At 54.3% G+C, this 24,164-nt stretch overlaps 1 protein-coding gene across 1 annotated transcript in view; it reads left to right on the top strand.

Annotated features, from left to right (window-relative positions):
• Positions 1-23,594, top strand: part of Obscn (obscurin, cytoskeletal calmodulin and titin-interacting RhoGEF) — a 121,009-nt gene extending 97,415 nt beyond the window's left edge. The window contains exons 58-82 of the mRNA XM_042669531.1: positions 1,392-1,470; positions 1,746-1,864; positions 2,071-2,268; positions 2,886-2,918; positions 3,145-3,243; positions 3,385-3,603; positions 4,096-4,156; positions 4,460-4,530; positions 5,314-5,430; positions 5,735-5,874; positions 6,559-6,759; positions 6,937-7,019; positions 7,430-7,603; positions 8,586-8,742; positions 9,118-9,234; positions 9,331-9,495; positions 9,658-9,816; positions 9,994-10,171; positions 10,712-10,825; positions 15,068-15,235; positions 15,520-15,622; positions 15,935-16,064; positions 17,171-17,282; positions 20,310-20,352; positions 22,204-23,594. Coding sequence (XP_042525465.1) covers positions 1,392-1,470; positions 1,746-1,864; positions 2,071-2,268; positions 2,886-2,918; positions 3,145-3,243; positions 3,385-3,603; positions 4,096-4,156; positions 4,460-4,530; positions 5,314-5,430; positions 5,735-5,874; positions 6,559-6,759; positions 6,937-7,019; positions 7,430-7,603; positions 8,586-8,742; positions 9,118-9,234; positions 9,331-9,495; positions 9,658-9,816; positions 9,994-10,171; positions 10,712-10,825; positions 15,068-15,235; positions 15,520-15,622; positions 15,935-16,064; positions 17,171-17,282; positions 20,310-20,352; positions 22,204-23,317 — 4,154 coding nt within the window. The 3' untranslated portion in view covers positions 23,318-23,594. The remainder of the gene's footprint in view (positions 1-1,391; positions 1,471-1,745; positions 1,865-2,070; positions 2,269-2,885; positions 2,919-3,144; positions 3,244-3,384; positions 3,604-4,095; positions 4,157-4,459; positions 4,531-5,313; positions 5,431-5,734; positions 5,875-6,558; positions 6,760-6,936; positions 7,020-7,429; positions 7,604-8,585; positions 8,743-9,117; positions 9,235-9,330; positions 9,496-9,657; positions 9,817-9,993; positions 10,172-10,711; positions 10,826-15,067; positions 15,236-15,519; positions 15,623-15,934; positions 16,065-17,170; positions 17,283-20,309; positions 20,353-22,203) is intronic.
• The last annotated feature ends 570 nt before the right edge of the window (positions 23,595-24,164 follow it).

The following is a 24,164-nucleotide window of genomic DNA, read 5'->3' as shown; positions in this document are numbered from 1 at the left end:
TAAGTAGTACAAGAGGTGAGAAACAGTGAATGAGACTGATAGTAGGTTAGGTAGTCTATAGGAAAGAATATAGTGTCATGCGAGAACAGGGAAGAAAGACTATAGTAGACAGGTTCCCTTTTATAAGGTCACTGATCCATTCATGAGACTCCACCATGCGATGTGATCACTTCCCAAAGCCCAACCTCTCTTGTGTTGTTATTTTGACATATGAGTTTTTGTGGGGAGCACATTCAGTCATTTGACAGCGGGTAAATTCAATCTCTCTTGCTCTATCTTGGCTAGAAGTCCAAGTCTCTATCTGTTGATTTGTGTGTGTGTGTGCACGCGCACGCGCTCGCGTGTGCGTGCATGCGTGCCCATGTTGGGACTTCAACTTAGGGTCTGAGTACTGTCCCTTAGTTGATTTTTTTTAGTTTACTTTTATTGTCAAGGTGATGTACAGAGGGGTTACAGTTACATACATAAGGCAGTAAGTCATTTCTTGTTGAACTTGTTATCCCCTTCCTCATTTTCTCCCATTTCCCTCCCCACATCCTCCTCCCAAGTTGTACAGTTCGTTTCCAGCATATTGTCTTGTATCACGGTTGCATTGGTTTGCCCTTTGTCCTTTGTCTCACCCTTCCCTTCCCTAATTCATATACAATACCCAGGGCACCAAAATCAAATACAAAGGACAATATAAACCATAGGGGGAAAAAGACAAAAGAAAAAAGAAATCATATGGTACATTAAAACAAGAACAACAATGAAAAACCTCTTGTGTCCATATCTTAGAGTTTATTTCAGTTAGCCTCATCTTATATGGTCATAGGTACATATCAATTGAGCTATTCTGCTCATCTGCTAGGACTATCCTAGACATATATTAAGGCTACTACTTGAGCCATAGCTCCACTTCTTTTTTGAAGTTGGTAGAGTTAAGAGTTTCACAGACTTTCCTGCCCAAGTTGGTTTCAAACCTAGATCCTCAGATCTTAGCGTCTTGAGTAGTTAGTATTACAGGTAGGTGTGAGCCATTGGTGCTAGGCATAGCTGTTGGTCTGGAGGCCAATATCTATTTTATTCCTCATGGTTCTGTAGGATAAACCATAATGGTTTTCTACTGTCATTGCCATTTAAGAAGATTCCAAATCATGTGCTATTTACGATGCTTTAAGTCAGAGAGGCTTTTGGTTATTACAGGCCTAGAAATATGGGGCCAGTAAACAGCCCCAAGTCCAGCAGGGTACAGTACAGCTGTTGCCCTCCTGACTTTCGAGTGTTAGTGATGCCCAGTAAGGCTGGACAGTCAGAACCTTGTGGTCAAGGGCTGAGGTAGTCCTGGTTCAAGGTCAGCGCCTAGGCAGAGGAGCAGCAGGCCTTGCTCCAGCGTATCCTTCCTTCCCCAGTGACAAGCACAGACTATGACACTGCAGCAGATGCTACAGAGACCTCATCGTACTTCAGCGCCCAGGGATACCTGTCCAGGTAGGACCCCCTTGGCAACAGCAGAGCTCAGTGACTGGTAATCCCGACACTCTGGGGAAGCAGCCATGCTGGGCTGATGGGATGGGCTTTGGACTGATGAGCCAGTTCTCCAAGCTTCTACCAGGCCCTGGAACTTTGTCTCTGTACCCTTCAGTTTAGCAGACAGGGAACCTCAAAATCAATCCACGTCTGACATGTACTCCAGAAGAGCCCTCCTACCCTTGCCCTGTTACTGGTCCCTTAATAGCTGCCCCATGATTTGTCTTTCTTGCCAGCCGGGAACAAGAGGGAACTGAGTCGGATGAGGGGCAGCTCCCCCAGGTGACAGAGGAGCTGAGAGACGTCCAGGTGGCTCCTGGCACACGCCTGGCCAAGTTCCAACTCAAAGTGAAAGGTAAGGGGTTGGTTGTGGGGCAGCCGCCATGATGGGACAGAGACCAAGAGCCTCCATAAGCCACAGTTAGGAGGGTACCCTAACCAGCAGCAAGTTGGGGGTTACATGTGCCTACTGCCCGGGTGAGCACCCTGTGGTCTTCTTTGGACTTTTGTCTCCCACTGAGTGAGAGCTCTGGTCTGACCATTCCCCTCTGTTGGCTGCAGGCTACCCAGCCCCAAGACTGTACTGGTTCAAAGACGGCCAGCCCCTCACAACATCCGCCCACATCCGCATGACTGACAAGAAGTCCTTGCATACACTGGAGATCGTCTCAGTTACTCGGGAGGACGCTGGCCAATACTCGGCTTACATCAGCAATGCTGTGGGTGCAGCCTACTCATCTGCCCAGCTGCTGGTCCAAGGTGAGTGCTCACAGGGAGCAGGCAGAGCAGTACACCCCAGATAGTGTCCACTGGGGATGACTGTCCGGCCCTGCCCCATCAGACCTGGGGTCAGGACCCCTTGGTCATTACCCCAGTGGACTGTCACAGGTGTCCAGAAGTTTGCCCTTCAAGGTTAGGAGCTCAGGGTTCCTAGACCCAAGGGATCAAGTGTGTGCATCCCTATAGAAGCACACTGCGCAGAAGCTGACTTGGGGAGACAAGTCCACATTTTCTTTTATTTTCCAAAAAAATCTTGAGCACTAAAAGCCAATGCCAAGCTTGACCTAAACCTGCCCTGTCATCAGAGCAAGGCTCCAGAGTCCCAGTGTGGATGAGGGGGGTGGCAAGTTGTCACATTGTGTCTGGCCCATGTGGCCACATGCCTATTGCGTTCCTGAGTGTGTGATACCACTGCTGCTTGCATGAGAGCTCAATCAAGGATCTGGAGGCCTTGCCCATGGATGGAGCGGCCTCAGCCCCACGCTCAGTGGGCAGGGCCATTAGGACGGACATGGCACTATGTACAGAGCCTAGGAGAGGGACACCTGTGTGTGCACCTCTTCTACCGGGTACTTCACTCCTCCTGTTTCTTTCAGGCCCCGATGAGCCAGACGAGAAATCAGCATCAGGTAATACAGACCCAGATGGCAAGAGAGGGCAGCAAACCATAGGTGCTGAGGGCAGGGTGGATGTCCCTGGGGCTGGCAGTGGTGGTATGGGCAGGAGGCTGCCGGTCAGAGGGGCAACATGAGGCGTCCTGAGCCTGCAGGATGCAGAAGTCCTCCTGAGGGTCTCCCAGGAGTCGTAGAGGGCTGTGGGTAGTTCCAGCGGGTACCCACAGGCTATGCCTTCCAGATGCACATGAACAACTGGTGCCACCCCGGATCCTGGAACGGTTCACCCCCAAGAAAGTGAAGAGGGGTTCCAGTATCACATTTTCAGTGAAGGTAGAAGGTAAGGCCATCAAGAAGGTAAGGCCATCACCTCACAGAGCGTGGTAGGCAGCACCTCACCCCTGGAGCCCCTGTTCCTGACGAAGGATAGGACCTGTCCATCCTTGGCGAGGACATGCCAACTGGATCCTCTCATCCACAGGCCACCCAGCTCCAGCTGTTCACTGGCTCAAGGAGGAGGCGGAGAGAGGTGTGCTGTGGATTAGCCCCAGCACACCAGGCTACACCATGGCCAGTTCTTCCCAGCAGCACAGTCTGGTGCTGTTGGATGTGGGCCGGCAGCACCAGGGTACCTACACGTGCATTGCCACCAACGCCGCTGGCCAGGCACTCTGCTCTGCCAGTCTGCATGTCTCGGGCTGTGAGTAAGGTTGCTGGGGGTGGGTGACTGCATTGGTCTTGGGGCATGGAATTAGACATGGAACAGCTTTGAAGACTCCTTTACCAGCTCCTGTGGTGGGACCTCCTGCAGACCCCTCTCCCATCTCCTCTCATCCTCTCCCAGTGCTGGCAAAACCCACAGAGCAAGCCAGAGCCGTTAGTCCTGCAGGACCCTGTGTTCACCCTGCCCTGTGCAGCTGACTGAGGGTCCTCTGCTCACGAGCCTCGCTCAGTCCCTCTGAAGGCTGCCCTTCAAGGCTACACTCCCATTCCTCATCCTATCTAGTGGCTGTTCCGTGAGCTGAGAGTGGGGCAGGGTGGTGGCTCAGGCACAGTGTCTTTGGAGGGTCAGAGGGAATGGGTGTGTTCAGGACCCCACAGCAGCCCACACAACCCAGGTAGGGTCTGGACCTAGAATCTAGTACATGAGGTCCAGAACCTCATCCTGATGGTTCACCCACTCTCCTGATAGTGCCCAAGGAAGAGGAGCAAGAGAAAGTGAAGGAAGCTCTCATTTCCACTTTCCTGCAGGGGTGAGTGGAGGCTGCCCCCACCAGGCCCCCGGGCAGGGACACCCATGGAGGAGGCCCAGGAGCGGGGCACAGGGCAGCCATACTCCCGAGGGAGCACCCTGTCCTACAGTGCAGCCAGATCCTCCCCTCAGATACCATGGAGTTTGTGCATACTGCCTGCCTCTCCATGACTCAGTTTCCCTGTTGTAAAATGAAGGCTGTCCCAGAATCCTTCCAGTATGGAGCCTGTGGTGTGAGACTCCTGACTCTCTCACTCTCAGGCGCTCCCACTCAAGCCTCTCAGAGCCCCTCTTTTCCCCTCAGGACAACCCATGCTATCTCGGCCCACATGTCAGAGTCTGCAGGTTTCACTGAGCTGGCTGGGCAGAAAAAAGGTATGGAGAATACAGGTGCTCTGAGCACTCCCGCGAGTCTGAGTGGGGTTTGGAGAAGGCTGCTCAGAGCAGAGCTGGGTAGACAAACTCTGAGCTTTAGAGGGAATTGGGGGTTCTGTTGACCTCTGTGGTCTGAGGGCCTGTGAGGCCCTGAGGGGCTGCCCAGGCCTTGGCACGGTGTCTGTCCGGTGGGCTGTGGGGGCTGGGTCATTAGGCATCTTGCGATGAGGAGGCACAAACTTACCTTGGGCTCCATGCTTCAGGCTTCTCCCACAGTGGGAGAACTGAGTCTGACTCCTACTCAGCTCCCCAGAAATCAGCCCTCTTCCCTGTAGCCTTGCCGGCCTCCTGCCGGCCTTGGCCTTGTCCACTGTCTTCTGGCTACCTCCTGTCCCGAGAATGTAGCCCCTTGGCTACTCCTGCGATTGTTGCCTAGTCTCCTACTGGGTGCTCCACGGTCCCTCATGTGTCTCCTGTGCTCTGGTCATTTACTTCCCTCTCTATCCAGACCTGCTTCCTCTTGTTCTCAGTCCCATTGGCTCATGGGCTCAGACCCCCCATGAAACAATGTGATTTTTCATCTGGCTAGACCTTGCTGGCCCCCTACCCAGCCAGCAGCTGAGTCTTCTGGTCTCCGTGTCAGGTGGCATCCCATGGGGGAAGCCCTCTCTGTGCTGCCTTTGAGGCCCCCAGAACCAGGGATGTGCCTGCAGCATGGCGGACATCCAGCAAACACCCTAAGAATGCACAGATGCCTGTGTGTTGCTTTTGCTCCCTCAGGAGATCTGGCAGCAGAGGAGGCCCGGGGTCACCTGTCTCTTGCTGAGGTGGGCACAGAGGAGTTCCTACAGAAATTGACTTCCCAGATTACAGAGATGGTGTCCGCCAAAATCACACAGGGTGAGGGCCAGTGTGTGTGTGTGTGTGTGTGTGTGTGTGTGTGTGTGTGTGTGTGTGTGTGTGTGTGTGTGTGTGTGTGTCTGTGAGAGAGAGAGAGAGGTGTGTGTGTGTGTGTGTGTGTGTGTGTGTGCATGTATGAGAGGTGGGGAGGGAGGGAGGGAGAGGAGAGAGAGAAGCAGGTGGCTGGGTGGTGGAGCACCCTCATTCATGCTGGGGGTTGGGCCTGGGTCCGCCTGGCTCCTTCACCCTGGGAACTGGCATGCAGCAGGGCAGCACCCTGGGTGTCACAACCCCGCTCTCACAGCCAAGCTCCAGGTGCCTGGGGGTGACAGTGACGAGGAGTCCAAGACCCCATCGGCCTCCCCACGGCATGGCCGGTCCAGGCCCTCCTCCAGTGTCCAGGAGTCTTCTTCCGAGTCAGAGGATGGAGACTCCCGTGGCGAGGTGAGTGAGGGGCACCCTTGGGGGTCAGGGTGGGAGTGGGCCCTGACCCCCTGGAAGAGATGGTGTGGGATGAGAGAGGCAGGGGCAGGGTCTTCTATGGGGCGCTCCGGCAGGACCTCTGTGAGCAGGTGTCCCCCATGGGGCCCTTGGGAGGTGGGAAGAAGAATTCACATTCGGCTGGGAGCACGGAGACCCCCACCCATGGCACACGGGAGCCGGGAGCCCAGAGAACCCGTCATCTGCACATGGGTTCCTGCAGAAGCATGCTTTGTGGCAGAATCATTCCTCCCTCCGCTTCTCCCTCCACTTGTGCCTCCAGTGTGCCAGGCTCCTTGTTAGAGCTCAGAGTGGCAGGTAGGCAGGTAATGAGCTACCAACAGAAGGTAAGTATAAGTAGCCCCAATTGGGAGACCTAGGAGGGAGCAGTCATCTCTTGGGGTGATTGATAGAGGGCAGGTCTTCCACATCTCTTCCACAATGCATGGGGTAGACCATGTGCAGACTGACCTGCACTTCCCTCCTGCAGGCTGGGGTTGGCAGGTCTGGTTAGCACCTCCCTGGGTCTCCTGACTTGGCTTCTCCTCCTCTGTGGGCTCTTGGGGGGACTGTTGGGGAATTTGGGAGACCCCTAGAATCATTGGAGACTGCTAGAGACTGGCAACTGTCCATTTTACTCTCTGTCAGATCTTTGACATCTACGTGGTGACGGCTGACTACCTGCCCCTGGGGGCCGAGCAGGGGGCCATCACACTTCGAGAAGGCCAGTATGTGGAGGTCCTCGACTCAGCCCATCCCCTGCGCTGGCTCGTGCGCACCAAGCCCACCAAATCCAGCCCCTCGAGGCAGGGCTGGGTGTCACCCGCCTACCTGGACAAGAGGCTCAAGGTATCCTGGAGGCTGGGGTTGCAGAGAAGTGAACCTTGGGTACTGTGCCCCTTGTTCACTGACCTAGAGGACTCTGAAATCGCTGTCCCTGTTTGAGAGATGGGAGTCTGATCTTGGCAGGAGCAGGGGCAGGGGCAGCACTCAGGCTATCTGTGACGAGTTCCTATTTCTGACCAGCTGTCACCTGAATGGGGGCCCGCTGAAGCCCCTGAGTTCCCTGGAGAGGCCGTGTCTGAAGATGAATACAAGACCAGGCTAAGGTGAGTGTCTGGTGGGACTTCCCACTGGCTGGCCCTGGCCCATCACTCACAGAAACCCACTGCTTACCCGAGTCCAGTTGGAATGCTAGCCTGCTTCTTTTGTGGGGGCCTGTGACTCATTCTACATGAGCCTCTGTCAGGGATGGAGTTGAGCTCACCCCAGTTCCTTGTTGGGAACATACCAGGTCACTTCCTGGTAAAGAGAGTAGTTTTATGGAGGACAAAGCAATCTCTCTCTCTTGACTCCTTACCCCCTTTCTGGAAGTTGGTGATAGGCTGCAGATAGCAAGAGGTGCTCTGATTTGGCAGCTGAGAGATGTGGGCCACAAGGGAGCCAGCTCTGCTGGAGCAATGCTGAGGGCCTGCTGTTTGAGCTCCCAGGTCCCACTCATGGTTGCCTCTCCTGCCAGCTCTGTCATCCAGGAGCTGCTGAGTTCAGAGCAGGCCTTTGTTGGTGAGCTACAGTTTCTGCAGAGCCACCACATGCAGCATCTGGACCGCAGTCCACACGTGCCTGCTGCTGTGGCCAGCCAGAAGACCGTCATCTTCAGAAATGTGCAGGACATCAGCCACTTCCACAGCAGGTAGGTGTGTGGGCTGCATGAGGAGAGGAGGAATGCGGTCAAGAACTCACCGTACAGCCTACAGTTAAAAGCACAAGGGAGGAGCATGTAGGGGACAGACGTGTGGATGTTGAAAGGGGTGACATCAAGCAAGATGCGTTGTACTTACAGATTGTTACATGGAAACTCCTTAAAGATGATAAAAAATAAAGAGGTGCCCAGATTAAAAAAATAACATGTACATGAACATACATACGCAGGCTGCAGGTCAGGCCTAATGGATAGGTGTGCAGGAGTTAAGAGGCAACTTCTATCTATCCACCAATCATGTCTCTGCACAAGGCAGACCCCCCCACCAGGAAACACAGATTGTACCTGCCTCCAGCACAGGAAGGCCTGGAGTACCCCTCTGCTGATTAGCATGTGCACAACCCACACTCATGTCTACTGCATGTGGGCCTATGTGTACATGTGCTGCCACCACATTACACACCAATATACTCAACAGCATGCACACCCATGCACAAGGCTTACCTGTGGATATATATACAGTGTATATATTGTACACACAAGTATATTTACCTGGACATGTGTGCATGCCTTCATGCACCTCTATGCTATTGCACACTCACACAAGGCATGCAAATGCTCACACAAACACCCACATAGATACCTGTCCCATGCACACCCAAAGGTGTGTAGATGACACACATGCACATAATGCACAAATAATACATGCTGTGCTTGTATGTTCATGTCTGTACATCCTTATGTACACATCCACACAGCATACATCTGCCTGTATGTGCACCCACACATGCATGTACACGTGTGTAGAAGTGTACTTACCACACATGTCTGAACTCATGTAGAAGTGTACACACATATTCTTACACACATTCAGCATACAGTGTACTTCACGCTCACAGGGCCAGCTCCTCCCAAAGGAGAGGACCTAGAGCCAGTCTGGATGGATGCCCTGACCCCATCCCCTTCACAACAGCTTCTTACAGGAACTGACGCATTGTGACACAGATGATGATGTGGCCATGTGCTTCATCAAGAACCAAGAGGCCTTTGAGAAATACCTTGAGTTCCTGGTGGGCCGTGTGCAAGCCGAGTCTGTGGTAGTCAGCTCACCAGTCCAGGAGTTCTACAAGGTGCCTGGGGCCTGACTTACTGGCTGTTTGCCCTACCCTGCCTGCTCCCAGGCCTTGGTGCTGCCCTCAGCCCCTCTCAGAAGGTCCCTTTGCCCGAAGGCCATCTGAGGTGTGGAGCCAAACCTGAAGTCCGTCTTCCCTCACCTTCTCCATCACCTGCTCCCTGCCCACTCCTTGGGCTCTAACTTAATGAGAAATGCAGCCAGTGCTCTGTGCTCTTCAGCTGCACACTTAAGTTGCCTAAGCCCTGTGCTACTGCCTGTCAGATGGTGATGGCAGCTATCACCTCAGTGCAGGGGTGCCTGTGAGGTCCCTGGAGCCTGTCTTCCAGCTCAGGGTGATTCCTGCCTAAGCCCCACCCTCGTGACCCCCCAGAAATACACAGAGGAGACACTGTCAGCCAAGGACCCCTCCCAGCCACCCCCACCCCCACTTCAGCACTACCTGGAGCAACCAGTGGAGCGGATACAGAAATACCAGGCCCTGCTGAAGGTAGGCACAGCCATGTCTGGTCTGTCCAGGCTGGGCCAGAGGACAGATCTGGACTTGGAGTCAGCTGGTGTCCTGCCCCTCTGCCCCTCACCTCAGGAGCTGATCCGGAACAAGGCCCGGAACAGACAGAACTGCGCGTTGCTGGAGCAGGCCTATGCGGTGGTGTCAGCCCTGCCCCAGCGCGCTGAGAACAAGCTGCATGTGTCCCTCATGGAGAACTACCCTGGCACCCTAGAAGCCCTGGGAGAGCCCATCCGCCAGGTCAGGCTGGGGGGGCAGCGGGGTATATGTGTGGGGCTACAGGGCGGGTAGCACGTGATGGGCATGACTTCGGAAGGGTGCTGGCTTAGGTGATGGTAGGTCTTGCACTGTGGACGGGTCCCTGCCAGCCGCAGGCCAACCCCTACCCACTCACGCCCCTAGGGCCACTTCATCGTGTGGGAGGGGGCACCAGGAGCCCGGATGCCCTGGAAGGGCCACAACCGCCACGTGTTCCTCTTCCGCAACCACCTGGTGATCTGCAAGCCCCGGCGGGACTCTCGCACGGACACCTTCAGCTATGTGTTCCGGAACATGATGAAGGTCTGTGGGAGCCGGAGCTGCTGCGGGCTCTGACGGGCAGATGGGTGGATGAGGGAAGGTCTGTCGGATGGATGCTAGGGACCAGTCCTGTAGTCACTGCACCTGGGTGGTCTGGGCATGGCCATCGAAACCTGGCATGCCCAGGAGATGGTCAGTCCTCATTCTCCCCACCCACAGCTGAGCAGCATCGACCTGAATGACCAGGTAGAGGGGGATGACCGTGCCTTTGAGGTGTGGCATGAGCGGGAGGACTCGGTGCGCAAATACCTGCTGCAAGCACGGACCGTCATCATCAAAAATTCCTGGGTGAAGGAGATCTCTGGCATCCAGCAGCGCTTGGCCCTGCCAGTGTGGCGTGAGTGTTGGGGTTTTTTTGGGGGGAGGCCTGGTGGCTGGGGAAGGACATGTGGCTTTTACCCCATCTGTCTCTGGGTGGCACCCAGGTCATAGGACCCCCCAAGACTGAGTGTTCAGGTAGCACAGTCTTTGGCCCAGTACCCCAGTGGGCTTGTAGGGATGGCAGGGTTTCTAGGACAGATGGTTCTGTTCCCTCCATGGTCAGTTCTGGGTGGAGGACAGTGCTGGGGGCCTCACAGGATGGGAGTTGAACAGAATGTGATGTCCCTGGCCCAGGTAGGGAGCACTAGGGCAACACAGTGGAAAGACACAGCACATCGGGGCTCTATGACAGGAGAGTGAGGAATCTTGCCTCTGAATTTACTGCCTCAACCAAAACAGGATCTTCTTCATGATCTCCACCAGTCCCCAGTACATACCTAGCTACCCTCACTCACCCTTGATCCTGGAGGGAAGCAGCCATATCCAGCCTGTCAGGATATATTCAAGGGCACACCTCACACAAAGACCATTCAGAGGCCTCTTGTGTGGTCCTCAGGTTCTCCAGACTTTGAAGAGGAGCTGGCCGATTGCACAGCTGAGCTGGGTGAGACAGTCAAGTTGGCCTGTCGTGTGACCGGCACACCTAAACCTATCATCAGCTGGTATAAAGGTACACTCCTGGGCCAAGGGAGTCCCTAGCCTCACCCTCAAGGGTGCTGGCCCTGAAATTGGGAGGAGGGGCTGGAGAGAAACAGCCTGTGTATGAGATGAAGGTAGAGTGAGGTCCGATAAGCAGGGGTCTGGGATGTGAGTTGGGGACAGGCCAGGCCTAGTCCGGGAGCTGGAGCTGACAAGGTTGGGTGGGGGACAGGTGGTGGACAGATGAGCTCATGATGTAAGGTCAGGTACCCAGGGAAATGAGAAAGGCCAGGGAAGAGAGTGGTGGATAAGGACAGGCTCTGAGGTGGTGAGTCTGAAGAGCTGCCAGGCAGCCACAAGCCTGGGTGGAGCAAAGATGAAGACACCAACTGCTCACTCCTAAGTGGGAACAGTACCCTGGACAGGTTAACAGGCCGACCTGGGGAGTACCATGAGGTTCAATCATCCACTCTAAGGGCTGAAAACTCTGAAAAGCTGTTATAAAGATCATTTATTGCAACAGAAAGACCCAGATTAAAGTCACTGAGAGGAAAGAAGGCTCCTGGACAGGGCCCAGACATCCCCAAGTCTAAGCTTCCAGTTTCTCCTCCCAGCTGAGTCCTGAAACTGGCACCTCCCACCCTCGTAACAGTATGTGACACACATACTGTTATGTAGCTCACAAGCCTTACTTTCAGTCTTTTACCTGGGGTCTAGCTCTGTGTATGAATGCCTGCAGCCCTTCCTAAAGTCAAGCCATTACACACGGCCCAAAGGCCCTGCCACAAATACTGTTAAATATGAAGACATTATAAAGTTGATAAAGTAATATGAAGTTGACACTGCATGATCCTGAGGCCCTTCCGCAAATCTGTAGTCCAAGCCCCCTAGAAAAATCAAGAGACAGCCAGGTGCTGGTGGCTGTAATCCTATCTACACAGGAGGCTGAGATCTGAGGATTGTGATTCAAAGCCAGCCGGCGCAAGAAAGTCTGTGAAACTCTTGTTTTTTTTTTTGGGTGCGGTCGTGGGACCTGAACTCTGGGCCTGGGCGCTGTCCCTCAGCTCTTCAGCTCAAGGCTAGCGCTCTACCACTTGAGCCACAGCACCACTTCCGGCTTTTTTCTTTTTGCTTATGTGGTGCTGAGGAATCGAACCCAGGGCCTCAGGCATGCAAAGCAAGCACTCTACCACTGAGCCACCTTCCCAGCCCAGTCTGTGAAACTCTTATTTCCAATAAACCACCAGAAAACCAGAAGTGGTACTGTGGCTCAAGTGGTAGAGTGCTAGCCTGAGCTGAAGAGCTGAGGGATAGCACTTAGGCCCAGAGTTCAGGCCCCACGACTGGCAAAATAAATAAATAAAAAATCAAGAGACTCTTGCCAGCCAGGATATTCTAAGGCTTGAGGTCATCCAAGGAGCCGTGGGCCAAAGTTACATACTGTTTTTCTTTTGGTCTGTACTGAGTCTTTACTTGAGTGGCTCCACACAGGAACAATGGTGGTACAAGCAGGCGGCTGTGAGAGTATGGGGGAGCAGTGGTGTCCCCCATCAGCATCCTGAGCCCAACGAGGCATGGAGTTAGCCTGTCGGTTAATAGCAACCAGCTTAAGTAGCAAACCTAATGTCTGAGCTATTTATACCAGGATCAAAAATATCACACACACACACACACACTATTCACGATGGAGACTAACATGGCTCAGAGCCGTAAGAACTCCAGTGAGCTCACTGCTGAGCCCGGGACCCCACCTCTCCCCCAGTGGTGCTTTGCTTGGGTAGCTAGCAGCCCGTGTGTACCACTGGGTTTCGGCTTAGCTGGACAATGCATGATCCAAGTCCACATGGTGGTAGAGCTATAAGAATCTCCACTTGGAGCCAGCAGCTCTGCATCAAGGGTGGAAGGGAGAAGCCATTGGAACAAAGCCAGCTGGGCCCTTGCTCACTTCCCTCAGAATGGAGCCCAGCGAGGGTCATGGGCCTCAGTGTATCAGGAGTCTTGTGTCACCCAAGTTCTGTTGCGTGCAAAGGGCTGATTTTTCAAAAATGACATGTCTGGTGTCTGCATCAAGAACAGGACAGAGCCTAAGTCCCATAGGATACCTCCTATTGCCAGAAGCTGCCATTGGTATAACAGTCACAGAAATCTGGAATTTGCTAAAGACCATGAGAACTCCTGATAAAGCTAAAGATTCCATTTTTATGTGACTCTCACAAAATGCCTGAGTCTGGGTTCTTTCAAAAGTAAGGAGATTTCTTGCAGAGTTGAGAGGCTGAGAAATCTCCTGGTGCTAATCTGGTGAAGTTGGCTTGGCCACATCACAGTGTGGCGCTCCAGAGTGTCACGTGGGAAAAGTGTGAGGGAGAGAGCAGTCATAGCGAGGCAGTAAGCAAGAGAAATTGGGGCTGCGCTGGCTCTTACAGCAACTTGCTTTCGTGAGCTGACTTACTCCTGGCAACCAGCATCGATCTCTTCCAAGAGGAGTGCCCCAGGGACCCCATCCACTTCCCCTTGTCCCCACCTTGTGAGATCCCACCACCTCAGCATTACATACAGAAAACTAAGTAAGCTTCCAGTATACAGACCTTTAGGGGCTGCATTCACACCAGCTCTAAACCACAGCAGAGCTACAAGGAACTGTTACTAGAAATTGGCCTGGGCCCTACACAGAACTGCCTGATGGGTAGACCAAGTGAAAGACTCAGATGGGGCCATGTGGCCCCAGTACTCAAAGCGTCCTGTGAGATGTTTGTCCTTCTGTGGCTGGGAAGGGGACCTGAGGGACAAAGGTTATTATGACTTTGCTCACATAGGAGAACAGGGCCCTGAATCTTAGGCTTCTAAGCCATCCTTGCTTTTACATCAGAGCATTTGAGAAAGATGTGCCTCAGAAACTAGATGTCAGAAGGCATTGAAGCTCAGAGTTGCTGAGTCCTTAGAGATTCCTAGAACAGCCTCTTGAGCCTGTGCTGGCGTCTTTGTCATGTGGTTTGGGTCTTTAGACCATTCATTCACCTCGGCACACAAAGGGCTCCCTGCTTATAACTACATTGTGTAGGTTGGTGGCTTGGACGCCACTCTCCAGCAGAGCAGTTAAAGTGGGAGCTTTTGCTGTTGGTCTCTGCATCGTGGATGGTCGTGAAAAGGCTTAATGTCCCTCTGGATTGGGGACCACAGCCAGAACCGTTAGAATATGTTGTACACTTCAGCATTTGGGGGTGGGGAAGGGGTCCTCCACAGCGAGTGTCTGCCCCTCCCTCTGCTTCTCCCAGGAAGGATGTGTGGTCAGTGATGTTTGGGGTGTTTATACCAGACAGACTTAGTGCAGAATTTTTCATCCATCTTTTATTTATTATACTTTGTAATTTCGATCCTCAAATATATTTACATACCACTACCGATGTTTAAAGGATGGGTAGCACCTGGTGCTCCTTGGTTGCTAGGGAAAAGGTGGTTGCTAGGGAGGGACGAGCAGAACGGCTCTGTGCCTCGGAGCAGGGGCTCCGTAGATGGAGAAGGTGAAGCACTGGCTATAGAGGAAGGGCTGATGAAGCCAGGACTCAAGCTGAGAGAGAGAGAAAGCAGGAGCGTGTGACTTGAGAGAGGGACCACAAGGCAGGTGGACACTAAGGCTTGGACTGCGCTGTTAGCAAGCCTTACTTGTCTGGGGGAAGTTTGGGGTGCTGAGGCTAGCTGGCAGCAGGATAGGCCGGGCATAGGTGAGGGGAGGCAGGAAGGACATGTGGTTCGTGGAAGTTCTAGGCTGGGTAGGGACTGAGAGTAGCTGAGTCCATCCACAGCCTGTGAGCCAGGGACACGGTCTCTGGGAGTTGCCAAGGAGGCCAGGGTAGCTGCGTAGCTGACTGCACATGAGATGTTTCTGTGGGGTGAGGCCTGCCCGTCCAGCCTCTGCTTCTAGCCACTGTCAAACTGGACAAAGACAGGTTTAGGCTGTGCCCTTTATGGAGAGACACAGAATGGCAGTTACTCAGAGACAAAGACAACTAGAGACATAGAGACAGAAACCGACATTCAGAGACATATTAAGGTAGGGTCAGAGATAGCCCAGAACAGACAAAGAAACAGAAGTTTGGGTGGAGAAATAGATAGCTAGAAACCAAAGGAGAGATCCAGACATCTAGAGATAGTGCTACAGATGTTGAGAGATACAAGTTGTCCCTCAACGGACCAGCCTTGGACCAGACTCTTGTACTTGAAAAGGTCAGGCTTTAGGATTACTACTCTTGTGACAGCCCTCACTTTTCCTTTGCAGATGGGAAGCCAGTGGAGGTGGACCCTCACCACATCCTCATTGAAGACCCTGATGGCTCATGTGCCCTCATCTTGGATAACTTGACAGGCGTGGACTCTGGCCAGTACATGTGCTTCGCAGCCAGTGCCGCGGGCAGTGCCAGTACTCTGGGAAAGATCCTGGTGCAGGGTGAGCAATGAGGCTGACTGGGCTTGGGCCCACTCTGCTCAGCCTACAACAGCAGCCTCTGGAGAAGGGGGTGGCTGCAGCCGAGGCTTGAGGCTGGGACAGGTGAGAGGGTGGTGTAGACAGCTGATCTGAGCCAAAGCCTGCCTGCAGGCCCGGGACAGGCACCTGTGAAGGAGGACCTCAGCACTTCCTCCGCTCTACTCACAGAGTCTCTCTCACCATGTTGGTCTGTCTCTGGCTATCTACGTCTCTTTATGTTTCTTGGTCTTTCCCTCACCCTGCAGTTCCCCCACGGTTTGTGAACAAAGTCCGGGCCTCTCCCTTTGTGGAGGGAGAGGATGCACAGATCACTTGCACTGTGGAAGGTGCCCCGTACCCTCAGATCAGGTGAGGCCTGGGACTGCAGCCTCTATCTGAGGAGCAAGGGCTGGGTAGCAAGTCCCTTGGTCAGGCTCAGGCTGGGACAAAGAGAATGGACATTATGGGGCCAAGACTCATGCTAGACATGGGGTTCCCTACCCTGGAGGACACGGCCAGGCCGGGCCCTCTGACTTCCCAAGGGCGGGCGGGTTGAGGACAATGGAATCTGGGGATAGCACACTGGGGTGGGTTCCCAGCACAGGGTGCCGCAGATGAGCAAAGGCGCTGAGCACCTAGCAGAGGGTGGCCCAATCCCTGTCTCTCCGGCACCTGTTCCAGGTGGTACAAGGACGGGGCCCCGCTGACCCCTGGCAGCAAGTACCGAATGCTGAGTGAGCCGCGTAGTGGTGTGCTGGTGCTGGTGATCCGGACAGCCACGAAGGAGGACCTGGGGCACTATGAGTGTGAGGTAAGGTGTATGGGTGAGGGACACTCCTCCTCACCAGCCATCCTCTGTGTCACCCTTCACCTTCAGCCACCACACCCCCATGCACAGGCCTTGCCCATCTCTGCCTGTGGCTTCCTCTTCACATCAGGTCAGGTCCCCACCAACTGACCCCTTGCCACCATCTTGGTATTGACACCTGGTCTTTACCTCCAGGAAGACCTGGTACTGACCTGGTCTTTCCTCACGTGTGTATAGAGATGTAGTGATGTTGCCCAGCACAGGACTTTTGGCCTGAAACATAGCAGTGTTACCCTCTGCTCCTAGAGTCTGCATCCACAAGTCTGTGGTTGGAGCCAGTCAGAGTCCTCTGGGCCTCCAAAGCCCTGCCTTCCTTACGGTGATCCTAAGTAGGTCATGCTCACTGTGGATGTCCCTAAATCCCCTGACTCTGGCCTCTGTGCGGCTCTTCTGGGGTTCTTATCTGTGTGGCTTCTTCGTGGACTAAAGGAGCCTGTTCCACAGGGAAGCCTGCTAGGGAGCAAGAGCTCCAACATTAGCTCTGGATCTAACTGAAGATTCGGATGCACATGGCCACGTGCAATGCTTTCACTCCCAGTCAGAGTCTCACTATTAGCCAAGTACCAGTGGCTCACCCCTGTAATCCTAGCTATTCAGGAGGCTAAGATCTAAGGACCAAGGTTCAAAGCCAACCCAGACAAGAATGTCCACAAGATTCTTATCTCCACTAAAACTACCAAAAAAGCTAGAAGTGGAGTTGTAGCTCAAGTGGTAAAGCACTAGCCTTGAGCACAAAAGCTCAGAGACAGCACCCAGGCCCAGACTTCAAGCTCCAGGACTAGTTTAAAACCAAAAAAAGATTCTATGTACTCACATGCTCTGCTCCCCAAGGCCAGTAACCAGATTGGGTGGGGCAGGCAGAGAGAACCTCCATCATTATAGAGACCTTGTATGAATATCATAACTGGGCAGAGAGCCCTTTGCCCTGAGGGAGACACAGTCAGGGTGGGAACTCCATGCTTCTGGCCACCAGAGTGACCCCAGCAGGATAGCCAGACCCCTCTGGGGAGCCCTAGATTCTCAGAGGACCTCTGCCATCCATTTTGCAGCTGGTAAATCGGCTGGGCTCAACACATGGTGGCGGAGAGCTGTACATGCAGAGCCCTGCACTGCGGGCCCAAGACCAGCGCCACCGGGAGCAGCTTGTGGCTGCTGTGGAAGGTAGGTCCCGCCGTGCTGGGCTTACTAAGTCTTATGCCTTGGGTTGCACTCTCCGTGGGCTTGAGTGGAGCCCGGTAAAGCTGGAACCATCACCCCTCCAAGCAGGATGTGTTTCCTTGATGAGGGGCCAGGGTTGGCATTTCAGGGAAGGAAGGGCTGTGGCTGGAAGGGTGGCGGAGGGGCCAGAGAAGGCAGCTGCAGGGCATTCTCAGTCCATGTGTAGTCTGGCGGAGCCCATGCCATGAGCCTGCTGTGAAGACTGGAGAAGCAGCCTTGGGTGGGCAGAGGATCCTAGAGCCCTGCTCAGTGCTCTGCACAGCAGGAAATGTGCACGAAGACCACATTTCAGCCTTACTGCTAGTGATCAGGGAGGCCCTGTGCAGGTGACAGGAGTAGTAAAAGACTGGAGGTTGGTGGCTCAGGCTGGAACCCTAGCTACTCAGGAGGCTGAGATCTGAGGATCACAATTCAAAGCCAGCCCAGGCAGAAAAGTCCATGAAACTTTTATCTCCAGTTAACTACCAAAAGCTGGACGTGGAGGTAGTATAGTGCCAACTTGGAGTGAAAAGCCAAGATCAAAAGGCCCTGAGTTCAAGCCCCAGCACTGGCCCAAAAAAAGAGTGGGTGGCAGGAGACTTTCGTGGTGTGCAGCCGGTATTCCCAGTTCCTTGCTCCAGGCTGGGCGTGGCCCTGTAGAGGTCAGATCATTTGTTTAGTGTCCCTGGCCTGACTTGGGTTGATTGCTGGGTCCCTGAGAGGAAATAGGCTTCAGAATAAGCCACACTGGGGACAGAAGGGGACAGAGGTTATGACATGTTACTCCTGCAAGGTTCCAGCTGGCTCAGCCAGTCAGGACGGAGAAGGAGGCAATGGGAGTCCTTCCTGTGCTTCTCCGTTGCAGTTGTGCACCTGGAAGGGGCTGCTGGAAAACTTCTCCTCTCTTGGGGTCTTCGAGCACAGGCTGGGCCCACTCCCACAGTAGAATGGAGTAGAGTTGACACCCTCGAGGCCTGACAGCTGGCCACTGTGGTGTTTGGCCACTGGAAACCATCCCTTTGAGGTTGAATCCCTGAGCTCTCTCCCTCTGAAGACCTTCCCAGAACTCAGGCCCTTGGAGCCCCGGAGCTCAGCCTTGGGACCCGTAATGCAGTCCATAGTTCTCATGGAGACTTGTTCCTCAACAGACAGAGGTCCTTTTGTCCTGTCCCTGACAGGGCCACAGATACTGGCCAAGTCCCTTTCTACTGATAGTCTCCCGTGTCTGATTTGTGTCCCCGAAGGCCCCATGGTACCCGTGGGCCCCACCGCTGGGTGACCATACACTATGTGCAGCTGCTTCTGCCGCCACCGGCACGTCCACATCTCATGGTTGGGGACAGAGCATCTTCTACTGTCGTTCACTTGGTTATCACAAGGAGTCTTTTTCTGGGCACAGAGGAGGGGGGCAGCGTTGGAGAGCAGGCCTTGGGGCCCGCCAGTGCCAGCTGCGTCGTTGATACTCTGGTGAGGCAAGAGGCTGGTTCTTGAAGACCTGGAGTTGGAGCCCAATGCCTCCCCGCTTCCTAACTCCTGTCCTGCCGCTTCTTCTTAACCCTGTGGCTCTGCCGGCCCGGGCAGGCTGGCTGGGAGGGCATTGCCCTCTGGCTTGTGAATTGCACCAGGCAGGAGCCCCTGCTTTGCATAGCTGCACCCCTCCTGTACTTCCCAGTACTCACTCAGGCCCACAGCTGGTCATTGGCAGCTGAGGACCATGGATGAAGGTGCTAGGGATTTGGCAGCCCAGAGGGTCCTGTCTACCGTCCTCAAAGCTAGAAAGGGGGAGCCTGTTGGGAAGGACAGAGGAAGATGTCCTGAGCTTTCTCATCATCCTGTTTCTTGAAAGTGGTGAAAATGCTGGCTATCTCTGGGATCCATGGAGCTTTATGGCTGAGTGCCAGTCTTCCTCTCTCCATGGTCATCCCTCCCTAGAAGGAAGCCTGCACAAACACATATGCATGCACATGTGTGAGTACACACATGTGCATATACCTACATGTATACATGTATACACTTGCATGCACTTGCGTATAATTGCAAGATATATGCATGTATATGCACACACACAGGAATGGTATCTTCCAAATGCACAGGCACAGCAAGTACTTTAGTTCTTTAGTGCACTTCATCTGAGACACATTTAAAATTCTACCTAAGAGAAAGCCTATTTATGTGATGGTATAGCAAAGCAGGAAATGACACAGGCGAAGTGCTCTGGGCCTCCAGCTCAGATTTCCCCATAAGGTATGATACAAGGGGCCGATGAGATGTGAGGGCACTGGTAGAAGCTGCCTGCCGGCCTGTGGCCAGGCAGGTGCTCCGCTCCCAGGTGAGCCCTATCCTGTCCACACCTCTGGTCCTCCACCAGTGAGGTGGGTCCTGCTGGCTCGGGACAAGCAAGAGAGGCCACCGAGGTGGGCTGTGAGTACTCCTGTAGGAAGACAGCTTGCTCTTCTCATGCAGAGGTCAAGACCCTTCTTGGGTGCCCTGTGGGGGCTGCTTTTGGCAGGACAGCTGTGACCTTGTACCATGAGCTCAGACATGCATTTTTAGGCCTCCAGCACCCCTCATCTTTTGGCTTTTAGGATTTAGGCTGAAAAAGACATCAGTATCCAGTTCCAGTGTGGCTGCTGGTGCTTAGGAAGTGTTTCTGTGTCTGAGATGGGGACCAGATGCTTGACAAGTTTCCAGGGCAAGCCGACCCATGAGCTGAGGGAGGACCTGTGCTCCCAACAGGCATCCCGGGTCTTCCCCTCCTGTGTGATGCATTATTGCCACACACAGACTTCGTTACCTCTTTTTCAAAGATGAAGGAGACCTAGCACTCCAAGCTGAGCGGGTCTGCCAGAGAAACACTGCCAGGCAGAACTTAGACTCCTAAGCTGAACAGATTTCCACACTGCCATGCCACTCAGATGGTCAGTCTTCCCTTACCCCTCCTTGGCACTGGCTGGAAGGTAACCCTTGCTGTTCCGACTGTTTTCTTTGTAGTCACTGAGCAGGAGACTAAAGTCCCCAAGAAAACCGTCATCATGTAAGTGCAGGCGTGTTTCTAACCTTCCTTCTGACTGCAGTGTGCCCGCATGCCGCTAACTTGGACCTGCCAAGCCCTTGCCTGTGTCTCCTGGCCACCTGCTTGCTTGGCTGCCTGCACATGTGGCCTTTGCATGCCCCTTGCAGATTCTTGCAGACACCTGGGCAGCCACTTTTCCTATGCCACTGGCTTCCCACACTTCACATCTTTTCTAGGGTCTCCATGCCTTACCCACAGCTCCCTTTCCCAGTAGAGCAACTTTGTTCTGCTCGCTCAGGGCCTGGATCCCGATTGCCACAAGTTAGGCTGAGAATGTCTCCTCCATAGGCCGGAGGCATAACTCTGCCCCTCTCTGCCTGGAGCATCTGGGGCCGTGTTATCCAGCAGAAGTTGTGGTGGTAGGAATAGCGTATCTTCACTGCCCCGTGTAGCAGACAGTAGCTACATGTTTGTTTTGAGCACTTGAAATGTGCTAGTGTAACTCCAGACTGAGTTTTGAGGAAACAGCATGGGGACGACCACTCAGGAGCCCAGGGGGGTGACCCATTGTCCTCATGGACACAGCAGATGGAAGATGCTGGAGTGACCAGTTGCCTAGCGCCACCCAGCCCTGCCCTCACAGCAGACTAGGGCGTTAGGTAGCAAGTGGCACCAGCGTTGGAGAAGGCTCTGACTTAGCTGCAGGCCCAGGTTGGAGGCCTGAATTTCAATGCTAGGTGGAGTGGAACATTTCTTTTTCACCAGATGAGAACAGAGATCTTGAGCATTCCAAAGGTCACATGTCTGTGACTTGTTCTTGGGAGCAACTGCTTCTGGATGAAGCCCCAACTTAGGCAAAAGAATAGACAAGAGAGAGGAATGTCTCAGGTGCAGTCCACACCTGGGGACAGCAGCACACCGCCGCCATGTGTCTCCAGCCCCGCTGCCTGACCCTGAGGGAAGGTTAGGACAGTGGAGCCTGTGTCTTGTCGGTTTGTTCTTGCGCCTGCTGGTCGCTTTCGAGGAGGACCTGGGTGGCTAGTGTGTTTCTGACTTGGCCCTGAGGAAGTATAGAGCCATTCTCACCCCCTCTGCTCATATCTGTGAGAAAGGTAGAACACTCAAAGGCTGTCAGACGAGAAAGCTTGCAGAGTCTCTGGATATAACTAACGTCTACCCTCACGTACCTGGCACTGCATCCTGCTTCTTCCCAGACATTCTAGTCCTATTTTGGAAGATGAAACCCAGAAAGGAAAGGGCCTGTCTCAGTCACATGCCCTGTGACAGCCAATCCAAGTCTGGAGCTAGCTGTCCAGCTTAGGTTTACCCTTCAGCCTGGCCGGAGCCTCACTAGCCGTACACCTTCACCCGAGAGGCCAGGAGCAAGGCTGCAGGTTAAACTGGCTCTGGCCTGCACTTAGCCTGTGCATGCTGCTGTTACACAGCTGTGTAGCTGTCCTTAACCGTATCCAGTGAGAACTGCCCAGTGCACCCTCCCCCACAGAACACAGCACAAAGCCTGCTCGTGGGTTCGATGAGGAGAGATTGGCACAGGGAGACATCATATTCTGGACCTTACCTGGTTTTTGGAGATGCCTGTCTGTGTGATGTGGCATGGGCCTTCCAAATACCTGGACTGTTCTTTTAAGATCCCGTGTAGAGTCTGAAGCTAGTCCCATGCAACTTTGTGCTTTGTTTCTTCAAGTTTTGGATTGGAGGTGGTGCAAACTGGGTTCGAGAGCATGTGTAGGAGTTTGTGCACTCTCATTTCCCCTCCTACTCACGCACACGCATTAACTGGCATATGCTGATGGCATGGTGAGGCTGCAGGTCTCTGTACCCAACTCCTCTTGGGCCCTCTTCCCCTACCAGAGAGGAGACCATCACCACCGTGGTGAAGAGTCCTCGTGGCCGACATCGGTCCCCTGGCAAATCCCCCTCCTGCTCACCTTCCCGCCACTCTGCCAGCCCTCCAAGGCCAGGCCAGCTGGCTGCCGAGCTGTTGTACCCACCGAGGTCCAGCCAGCCCCGCACACTCAAAGTGGAGCCCGACCGGAAGCCTGCTGTACCCACACTGTTTGTGACAGAGGCTGAGGCCCTCTCTCCAGCTCATCCCAGTGGTGCTGGGCCCCGGCCTGAGTGGCTGGAGGTTGAGGAGACCATTGAAGTCCGAGTGAAGAAGACAGGATCACCGGGCGCGTCTCCTGTCAGAGAGAGCCCTGGCAGCTTAGGGGAGCTGCTCTTCACACTACCTAGAGGGACCCCTGGGGAGGATCCCAACACCAATAACTCCAACAACAAGCGACTGGACCAGGAGTCTGGAGCTCAGGGCACAGCTGCGGCATGTGTCAGTGAGCCTCTGTTTTTCTGTGTGCACACTGGGAGCTCTGCCAGCCCTGAGTCAGAGGAGGTAAGCGCCGAGGAGACGGCGGGGGAGAGTGATGGGGACGGAAGCACCGTTGTGACAGAGGAACCCCAGGTTACCGGCGGCCTTGGCAGCCGTGACCCCAAAATTCTCACACATAATGGCCGTGTGCTAACCCTGGCTGATCTAGAAGATTATGTGCCCCAGGAAGGGGAGAACTTTGGCTGTGAGGACTCTGTGCCCCACATTCCTGACGATCCACCCTGCGAGGTCTCCGTGCTCCAGAGAGAGATTAGTGAGCCGACGGTGGGGCAGCCTGTCCTGCTCAGCGTGGGGCATCCCTGGGGCCATCAGCGCCCACCTGGCTTCTTCAGGTTGGGACCCCAGGTTTGCAGCCCAGAGGGTGCCTCCTTCCTTGTGCGGGAGGCCCAAGAGCCTGTGAGCAGCACCCCCTGGGCCGCCTCCTTCTGTGCCCAGCTCCAGCGCTCTGCAGACAGTGGCCAGAGTAGCTTCAAAACGGAGGTTTCCACCCAGATGGTTGGCTTTGGGACTGTGGGAGAGACAGTCACTCTGCACATCTGCCCGGATGAGGATGAGGCTCCTGGCCCCTCCCAGAGCTGAGGCTGCACCAGCTGGGGAGACGCTCAGAGCCAGATTCTCTTCATGTGCTGCCATTGTGACGTGGGGACAGCAGGGAGGGAAGCTGCTTGTAGCCCTGCTGGGCACTCTCATCTGACCTCAGGAAACTCCCAGCTCACCTTGGAATGTGCGCTAGGACTGCTGACACCCTTGCTGATCAACAAGTATGAGCATGAGCCAGCCCACCTCCTGTCCTGGCCCTTCTACCTCACTGGATCTGATCTTCAGCTGGGAGGACTGGACAGAGCCCCATAACGTTGGAAAGTGTTCAGTCACCTCAAACGAGCCTTGGCAAGGAGCAGCTTCTTCCTGGCCTGTCAGGGCCACACACAACATAAATCAGGGCATCTGTCTTCCACTGTGGGTCACAGCTGCCAGGCCTGTCCTGCAGGTTGGGAGACTGTGACCCAAGGGATTTTCCCTGGACCACATCCAAGGTGTGTGTGGCCCCCATCACCAGCTCTGAAGATCTTCTGGCAAGGTGGACAAAGGCTCTGCATTTGGGAAGACACCCCATCTCTTGCTCTGATAGAAACAATAAAAATCTCCCTGCTGCTCTTCTCTGCTTCTTCTTGCTTTTGCACCTGGCTTCCCAGGGTCTCCTCCAGCTGTAGCCCTGGGTGGGCTTTAGCCAGCCACCCCCATTCCTTGATTCCAAGGTCACACTGGGGCCATGTAGGCCCACTCACCTTCCCCAGTGAAGCACCCATATGTCCCATCCCAGCCTTTCTGAAGCTCTGGGTAAACTTGTGGCCGCACATAGACCTAATTTGTCCACATACAAGCTGTGGGAGCAGACCCCAGGGACACATGCGTTGGCCAAGATAGT

This window comes from Dipodomys spectabilis, unplaced genomic scaffold (genome assembly GCF_019054845.1).
Source record: "Dipodomys spectabilis isolate Male_0828 unplaced genomic scaffold, ASM1905484v1 ptg000496l, whole genome shotgun sequence".
Classification (NCBI taxonomy): Eukaryota; Metazoa; Chordata; class Mammalia; order Rodentia; family Heteromyidae; genus Dipodomys; species Dipodomys spectabilis.
Note: the sequence above shows the minus strand (reverse complement) of the source record. Positions and strands in the feature narration are given on the sequence as shown.